Source organism: Amaranthus tricolor, chromosome 4, assembly GCF_026212465.1.
Source record: "Amaranthus tricolor cultivar Red isolate AtriRed21 chromosome 4, ASM2621246v1, whole genome shotgun sequence".
Classification (NCBI taxonomy): domain Eukaryota; kingdom Viridiplantae; phylum Streptophyta; class Magnoliopsida; order Caryophyllales; family Amaranthaceae; genus Amaranthus; species Amaranthus tricolor.
In genome coordinates, this window is record NC_080050.1 from 29,001,491 (window position 1) to 29,010,912 (window position 9,422).

The 9,422-nt window shown below is 25.9% G+C and overlaps 1 protein-coding gene across 1 annotated transcript; it reads left to right on the forward strand.

Moving 5' to 3' along the window:
• The first annotated feature begins 5,841 nt into the window (after nucleotides 1-5,841).
• LOC130810057 (FCS-Like Zinc finger 5) lies at nucleotides 5,842-9,422 on the forward strand. The gene is made up of 2 exons (XM_057675989.1): nucleotides 5,842-6,252; nucleotides 9,061-9,422. The coding sequence occupies exons 1-2, from the start codon at nucleotides 5,966-5,968 to the stop codon at nucleotides 9,206-9,208; spliced, it is 435 nt and encodes a 144-aa protein (XP_057531972.1). The 5' UTR covers nucleotides 5,842-5,965; the 3' UTR covers nucleotides 9,209-9,422.

Genomic DNA, 9,422 nt, shown 5'->3' on the forward strand with positions numbered 1-9,422 from the left:
AAGAAGAAAAAAAAAAAAAAAAAAAAGGGTTTCATGCCTTTTATCCTTGTTATTATTATTATCATGTTTATTTATTTATTTATTTAGATTTATTTTTTTTTCTCGCGAGGCCTAACTAAGAGAATCACCTTCGGGGGCTTAGACGTTTTAATAAAATAATCATTTTAATTCGAACCTCTTTATTTTTGAATCGTAATTATATTTTTAATATATATATATAAGTTAACATTTAAATTCGTATACGAAAGAAATTTATTAAAATAATTTCATAAATAATTGTAAAGTCTTTAAAAACTATTAAAATATTAAATAATTACTTCATTAAAATCTCGGGGTGTTACAGTGAGACTATAACTCGATGACTGATACGTTATGTAGACTCGTACTGTTCCTCAAACTTCCTCATAATTCAAAATGACGGAGAAAATTACAATGTACATGGACCAAGAGTACCTAGATTTTGTTTTAGTACAGTAAACACACAATGGCTAAATGCTCTTTCCATTCATGTCAAAAACACAATGTAGTGCCCTCCGATTTGATCTCTAATCCAATTATACGACCCGATATCATCATCATGGAAATGTATACAATTGTTTCTACTTCCTACATCATGTGGAGATGATGTTATCACCCACAGGCCACTAACAAAGAGATATCATCCAAATCTTGGAACTTCTCACATTCTTTGGTGAAAGAATCAAGCTTGAAGCCATAAATTGAACACTATAAAAGTAAAATGCTAGTACGATAGAGAAGATTTAGAAACTTTTACTCACTCCCCAATGATAATTACAGGATCAAAATCACCTTTGGATTGTTGGGTTTCCAAAACCAAAGCTAAGTTTGTGTGACAAACACCCTAATTGTAGAAACTAGAAACTTCTAATAAAGTCAAAATATAATTGTATGACTCAATGATACTCGATTTAATTGAGTTCGAATCTGTATCAAATACCACTAATTCAAAATTTTAATATACCGATTTCAATTCCTCAAAAACTAACAGAAACAAAGTATAATCAAAAGTAAAATTAAACCCTATTTATGAATCCAATGTAACATTTCTTCAAAATTATAAGAGAACATGCATCCGAAATGAGTAAAATGGAGAAGCAATTAGCCAATTACACAGCATCATTAAAAAAATTCAAAACCCTAATTTTAATCAATACAATTGAAAATTAATGAAAAAAATCACCTGAAAAGAAGTAGATAGGAAATCGTGTGGGTTAAATTCAAAGCTTATTTGTAAAGACTGCAAATGGAGGAAGCCTGCTTCCGTTCTCTTGTGTAGAGTCTACACCCCAATTCTTTTTTGTTGTTTTTTTCCTTTCTTGTTTCATATTAAGTTAGTAAGGTCAATCGTGGAAGAGAAAGTTTTTTTCTTGGGCCACGGCTTAGGTAGACTTGGTTAATGGGCGGGCGGGCGGGCGGGCTGGTGGGCGGGACAAATGCGGGTTAAAGACAAATTACAAGTTATTTACGAGTTAAAGACGGATTGTAGAGCAAGTTAGTTGTGATTAGCGAAATTCTAATTAATAGCAACCCAATAACATAGTTATAATTCAAATTTATAAAAAAATACGAATTATATGAGTACTAATTAAATTACTATATTTGATGCATAACTTTACTGGTTGGAAGAGAAGGAGCACTTCATAATATTATCCATTTGTTGATCACTTTAAGTAGCACCATTTAGGGTTTCAATAACATGGTTATATGCATAAAAAGTACAAATCATCGGATGATAATCTTTAACGCATGACTTGACTGGTCTATAGAAAAAGAGTACTTCAAAGTATTATCAATTTGTCGATCACGTTAATTACCACTCATTTAGGACTTCAATTGTAGTCCCTCTAATTAGTTCACTATTTTACTTTTATGAAAAATGAAATATGGAGTAATATATTAGGTTTTCCATGGACTCCATCAATTTCATAACCCTCTATATATAACTGTAAAAGATATTATAAGGTTAGGAATAAAGCGGTCTTACATATAGCCTAGTCGAATAATTCTTAGAATCAATATAATTATGTGTGACCTCTTAAAAAATGAAAACCTTAGTTATTCACCAATTTAATTGGTCAATTATAATATATTTCTAATTATATTTTGTAATCCTCGAGAATAGTTATTGATCACTTTAATTGGCCAATTATAATATATTTCTAATTATATTTAGTAATCTTTGAGGATGTTAAGTTGCTTAATGTCAGCATTTGACAACATGTTCACCGTCATTGTTGTTTATGATGTTTTCCCAAATTCTATTTCTCGATATTTACTTGTTAATTATAATGTAACTCTTTTATCAGTTAATTAATAAGGTCAATTACTCCCAAATTTTATAAAACTTAAAAGGAGAAAACTAATATTATTTACAAAAGTAATAATATTTTACGCATTTTTTTGTTATTTTTCATGTAAAATCAATTTACTGAAATAAAACTGTTAATTTTCAAAAAAAAAAATAATAATATATCAATAAATCTAACAAAAATCAATAACATTATTAGAGATTTTCTTTAATTCGTCATTCCACTCAAATACCTACAATTATCTTAATGTATGTTACATGATGATACTCCCTCTTGTCTTATAGGTATTTGGTGGGAATACAAAAAAAAATAAGTAAATTATTCATATATATATTCACCATCTAAAAGATTCTATTTTTATTAACTCAATTTATTAAAATTAAATTTATTATTTAATAAAATAATATATTTACTATCTAAAAAATTATATTTTTCTTATTTTCTTCAATATTTTTTATGGGAACAACTTTAAGGAACAAAAAGAGCAATATTTTATAAGGAAATGAAATAAATGTGTGAATGCCATGAAAATATAACTTAAAATGTAGATAAAAATTAAAAAATTAAGATTTAATGAGACTAATAAATAAAAAATTACAGAAATTTTATGGTACAAACCAATATTGAAAATTAAAGTTTTTCATTTTTGAAATTTGATTAGAAAATTAAATATAAGTTACTTCATATAGTCCAAAATAAGATGTACAAGAGGCAACAGCTACTGATTGGATGCATTGTCCATAAAGGTCCCACCTGTTCTCCTATAATTACCAAAAACGACAAATCAATCCATATTCCATACAACACTCGGATGCAAGGGAAGCTAAAATTTTGGATAACTTTAGTTCTGAACATGTGTAAAATGTCTGAAATGTATATTATTTTTAAAATTAAAATGACTTAAATTATTTTATGAAGTATATTTTGTAGTATTTTTGATTTAATTTAATTATTTTTTATTTATAGATTAGATCCTAAAATATTAAAAGCATATAATATAAATATTACCTAAATTTTTTGAGAAATTGTGCTCCATCTAAGTCATTAGTTTAGTAACATAATTTTTGGTTTTTTAGAACATCTCATATGTATTGCTTAGTAAATAAACTCATATTTATCTTTTTATATCATTCAAAGAAAATCATTCTCACCGATTTGTGGTATATATAAATTTTCCCTACACTTATTTTCAAGGCATTAATCTAGTAAATGTGAGTAGTTACATATAGTTGTAGCAAAGACATAAAAATTATTAAGAATATAATTTAGAATAACATCATAGAATTTAAAATTGGGTGTTTGCTAAACAGTTGATAGAATTTATTAGTTTATTGGATGAATCAAACTAGTTAAACATATTTGATAAAATAACTTATTTAAACAATTTATTGAAATCAATTAGTCGAATTTCTTCTAAAAAAAATCAATTAGTTGAATTATATATTAATATCATTTGGTCAAATTAATTAATTACTTTAATCAGCTATTAGCTATTAGCTATCTCTATATTTTATTCTCTTTTTCTCAACACCAAACTTTAACACCAACATAGATTTATCAATGGAAAAAACTTCATTTTCATAAACCATGTTACCTCAATATAATAACACCCAAGTTATCCATTGCATTTTCATACATATATATATATATATATATACATATATATATATATATATATATATATATATGTATATATATATGTATATATATATATATGTATATATATATATATGTATATATATATATATGTATATATATATATATATATATATATATATATATATATATATATATATATATATATATATATATATATATATATATATATATATATATATATTTTAAAAATTTTCAAAACCAAAACGTCATTTTCACTTTGCCTATATGAAGACAAAGTATTTACCTTGGAGTTTGTTTTATTTTCTTTTTTAATCTATTATTTTATTTTATATTTTCTCAGTTACTCTCACTACTATACATATTTAATGTAGTGGACAAATTAACGTTTTTTATATGCATATTTCTCTAAATTTAGTATATATTCTACTTCTCGTTTCATTATACTTGCTATTGATAGTGATATTTCCTTATACAACATGTCACAATTCAACATGTTACAATCGGATGCGAGTATTTCAGAATGAAAGAGGTGTATTTCTTTCTTGCATGCCTACTTTTTTTTAAAATTCACTTTCTCTTCCTTTTAGAATAAACACTCAAATTTTTTAGTGTAAATTTTATTTTGTAATTCAAAAACAAGAAAAAAATATAAATGACTGAATCAAATAAAAAGAATGAAAGTGAAACTTCTAAAAAAAATAAAAGCGTACAAATTGAATACAACAAACTAATTATTCTCATAATGACAGAGGGTATATAAATTTAAATTTTAAGTCATTGAGAAAGATGCTTCCAAAAATAATTTCTTTGACATGAATGTAAATGGGTGGACAACATCTAATATATACAAACAATAGAGAAAAAAAAGATAAATTAAAGAATTTAAATACTTGAATTTTCACAATTCTACGCAAATTTATTTATTTATGATTGAATCAATTAAATTTATTTTATTTATTATTTTATATCGTTCGGTTTGCTTTGCTACACTTTTGAAGTCTTGAATAAGTTGTCACTGATCTCATATTTACTTTTATAATCTTATTTAAAAACTAAATTTTAATTTTTGGCATTGATATTGTTCTTCCTTTTTATTATTTTTTTTCGTTCTTTTGCTATTTTATACCAAATTAAATAAATAAACAATCTTGAATTCTAGCAGTTTTATAAAGACAAAGAGTACCATCTTATTAATTAATTCGAATGATTTAATTATGAAATTAAAGTTGTTTTTGGAGATGAAGTAGTTCTTAGTTCATTTGATTTGCTGATAACCAAAAATATTGGTTGATTTGGTAATAACAATTGTTGATTGTTTAATAAAAACTTTTTACTGTTTAAATAACCAAAAAAATAAAAAGTGAACTAATAAATAAAGGGAGTGATTGACAAATAACTTTTTTATACTTATCATTGACAAGTTTTCTTATTTTTTTGTTGGTTAAATAACTAAAAAAATATTGTAAATGGCTTTTAACTAGTTTTAAGCCACTAAAAATAGATTTTTAAGTCAAAATAAAAAAGCTACAAATTACTCTCAAATTTACTCACTCTGTCAATTAACATTTTGTAAGAATCCCTTTTCGGGAAATGTTCATCTATTAATTTTATTTGTATTTTATTTTTAATTAATCTATAAGTTAATTAAAACATAATTAAATAATATCTTATTTAATTCATCTCTATGTAAGAATTATTAATATTAACTTTTTATTATATATATTTAAAAATATAATTAAAAAATTAAATTAATGTATTAAATAGTGTAGCATAATCTGACTACATTATTAATATTCTATTAAAATATTACCAAATAAATGTTTTACTACAACAATAATGGCATATAAAAGGACCATATGTAGTCCTCCTTCACTTGACAAACCAACGGCTGAGATCCACTCTTTGATTCTTTCATTTTCTCACTCTATTAGACTACTCTGTATCTCCATTTCCACTTTCTCTCCCTCTCTCTCTTCCCAACCCATTGCTTTAGAGAGAGAAAGTGAGGATCCAAGATGATGCTGGGAAAGAGGCGGCGCTACCCTATAAAGAGGACTACCAGTATGACCAACTTCTCTTTTGATGATCTATCTGTCGTGCTCCCTCCACCATCAGATCAAAATCATCATCATGCAGTTGTAGATCATCAAAAGGTGATGGGATTTGCTTCACCAAGACCCATACATAGACGAAATTCAGCTGATTTTAATATCAATAATCATAGTTCGTCAAATACTTTTCTCAGAACTTGCTCGCTCTGCAACCGTATGTTGGCACCTGGCCGTGATATCTTCATGTACAGGTATACTCCTACTAGTTACTACTGCTCTGTATGTCAATTTGATTTGAATTTATGTTTAGCATATGGATTTTATGCGGTATACCTCCATTACTGATTGTCGATTTGATTTTTATTTTTTATCTTTTATTTTTGGTGTTTGTTCGATGCGTAATGATTTGAAATTTCGAATCCATGATTGTTCATGTATTTATTCATTCACCTGCAGACTACAAGTATGTTATATGGATTTGAAATTTCGGTAAAAAAAAAAACTCCGATGTGGTTTCTGAAATTTAATTTTAAGGAGTTTACTTCTGTTTTGCGAGGGATTCTGTAATGATTTCTTTTGCTAGAGTATTTATTAAAAAAAAAAAAAAGATTTTAATTGTTGATTTTTTTCGACGTTAAAATATTTTTTAATTTTACAATTAGATTTTTGGAAATCTACTACTCAAAAATAATGGACAATAATTTTAAATTTGATGATAAAATTTATTAAAACGAATATATAAATTTTTTTATTTGATTTCAAGACAGATCACTATAGAATTTTCGGTGCTGTAAATGGTTGCGATTATTCCTTGATTTTTGGGTCAAATTATGCAAAGGATTCCTATTGGTTAGCTTTAGATTCCATGATTCCATCCCTATATTAAATAAAGAAAATAAATAGATTAATTTCGTCGTTTTGGGGAAGAAATAAATAAGTAAAACTCAAAGGATTAGAGTATTAAATTTGGCCTGATGAGTTCATTCATTGATTCTCTCTGTAACAAGTGGAGTGATTTTCATGTTATTGATTTGTCTTCGAATACACAACTTCTTGTGAGACGGGATCTCTTTGTGAGATTATCTTTAATTAAGTCGTGTTTTTAAATATTGTATATAAATATTAAGAATGATGTAAATTGACATTTAAAATATTAAAAGTATACATTAAAAATAATATAAGTAGGTATTAAAAATATAGTAAGTAGGCATTAATCTTTAATGAGTTGGACTTGAAATACGTCTCTCAAAGAGACGGTCTCTCAAGAGATTAGCTGTTTTGAATATTAATGACTTTATTTTGATTTTGCTATATAATATATAAAATTTTAATTTTAATTTCAATACTTTAAATAATTCTGCAAATAAAAATATTTTGGAACTAACTTATTTTCTTTGATTAAATAATGTAAAACAAATATTTTAGTCCTATGGGGTGAATGGGTCTAAAACGCAATAATTAGTGTGATTTTAATGGAAGAATGTATATTAATTTGTAAGTGTCTTTATGTGCCAAAAATTAGGAGTCATTTTCTCACTCTCAATAATTTCAGACCCCATTAGTTTTGATTTGTACAAAGATTCATAAATTGCTCATTATTATTTTACCAAAATTATGATTCATTATTAGCTTTTCTTTTTCCACAAATCACAATACTTTCCCATTCATGATGTCAACTTTCATTGGAGAAATTATGTTTTTTTTCCTTAAGTTTAAACTAATTTTTTGTTTTTATAAATTTAAACATTCACTCCTCTTGCTTGGCTCTTTGTGTAATTTTTGTTTGCAATACCAAAATAAGGGAGGGTATTTTCCAAATTAGCAATCATATAAATGTCAAAGGCCTAAGGTTAATATAAAATAGAAGTACAATATTATTTGATAAATAGTATTTCCGACATTCAATATTCAAGAAAGAAATATAATTATTTGTTTACTTCTCTTATTGATTATTTGAGATTATGTTGATTAATTTAAGATTATAAAAAATTACTTTAAGACTAAAAAATGATTATTTAAAAACTTACTACTGATCAGGATCACTTTAAGACTACATTAATTCTTAAATGAGACGGTCTCAATGTAAGATTATTTTTATTGGGCCGAGTCAATACACACTTTTTGTTTTAAAGTGATCACTTATAACGTTAGAGTGAACACTAATAATTTTAAGAAAATCAATTTTTATAGTTTTAGAGTGATTACTTATAACCTTAAAACGATCACTTACGATTTTAAAATAATCAATTAAAAAAAGGAAAATTATCAGGAATAATACAACTTTTTGCTTATTTTCCTACAATAATACTAACTTTTGATTAACCATGAATAATACCAATTTGAGGGGTGTTTTCCTAGAATATACCTAACATGTTAAAAATCAAACTATAGGAGATTATATGACAAAAAGATTTTGTAAATTAGTTAATAAACTAAAATTGGTATTATTCTAGGAAAAAAACCCTTAAGTTGGTATCATTCATGGTTAATCAATAGTTGGTATTATTGTAGGAAAATTAATAAAAAGTTGTATTATTTACGGTAATTTTTCCTTAAAGAAATGAACTAATATATGGGTCATATCATGGTGAGACAGTCTCATAAGTGGTTATAATTTTTAAGTGATCACTTTAAGACAATAAATATATATTGAGTCAACCCTATGAAAATTGTCTCACCATAACACTGTCTCATTTAAGTGATTACTTTAAGACAATAAATACACCCATTAATTTAACCAATGTTGATTGCATCCAAATTTTGTATCCTTTGTCTCGTCTTTTTTTTGTTTGCTTCCAATTGCATTAAGTAAATTATAGAATATAAAATATATCAAATTAAATAAAATAAGGACGTCCATTTACTTACTCTATAAATTGCTACAATAATATTGAACACAAAAATTCACACACAAAGGTACTATTCCATTGAGTCACCTATTTTAATTTTTAGCCATAAATCAAAATTTTTCTTTAATTTTCATTTACATATTTAATTTATATTTTTATTTCATCTCTATATTTCTCCATCCCGTTTTCACTCTATTTGTAATCGTACAGAGGGGATACTGCATATTGCAGTCTGGAGTGCCGGCAGCAGCAAATGACACAAGATGAATGGAGGGAAAAAGATTCTAAGTCTGCAACTAAATCTCACCATCCTCCTCCAGTCTCTTCTACTACTGCCGAGTCCATCGCCGCGTTGTAGGCTTTTTTCTTAATAAAACGACGAGTTTCATTCTTACCTTTTTTTTTTTCAGAATTATAAATCAAATGTAATGTACTCAATGTTTCAATATTTGGGAAGTTTGGGAGGGACAAATTTGTCAAATATCATTGGCATATGGTCCCTTAAACTTTGGCCAAGCCTACTTCATTACTCATTACTCATTATTGTATTTGTAATGCATGATTTTTGGATA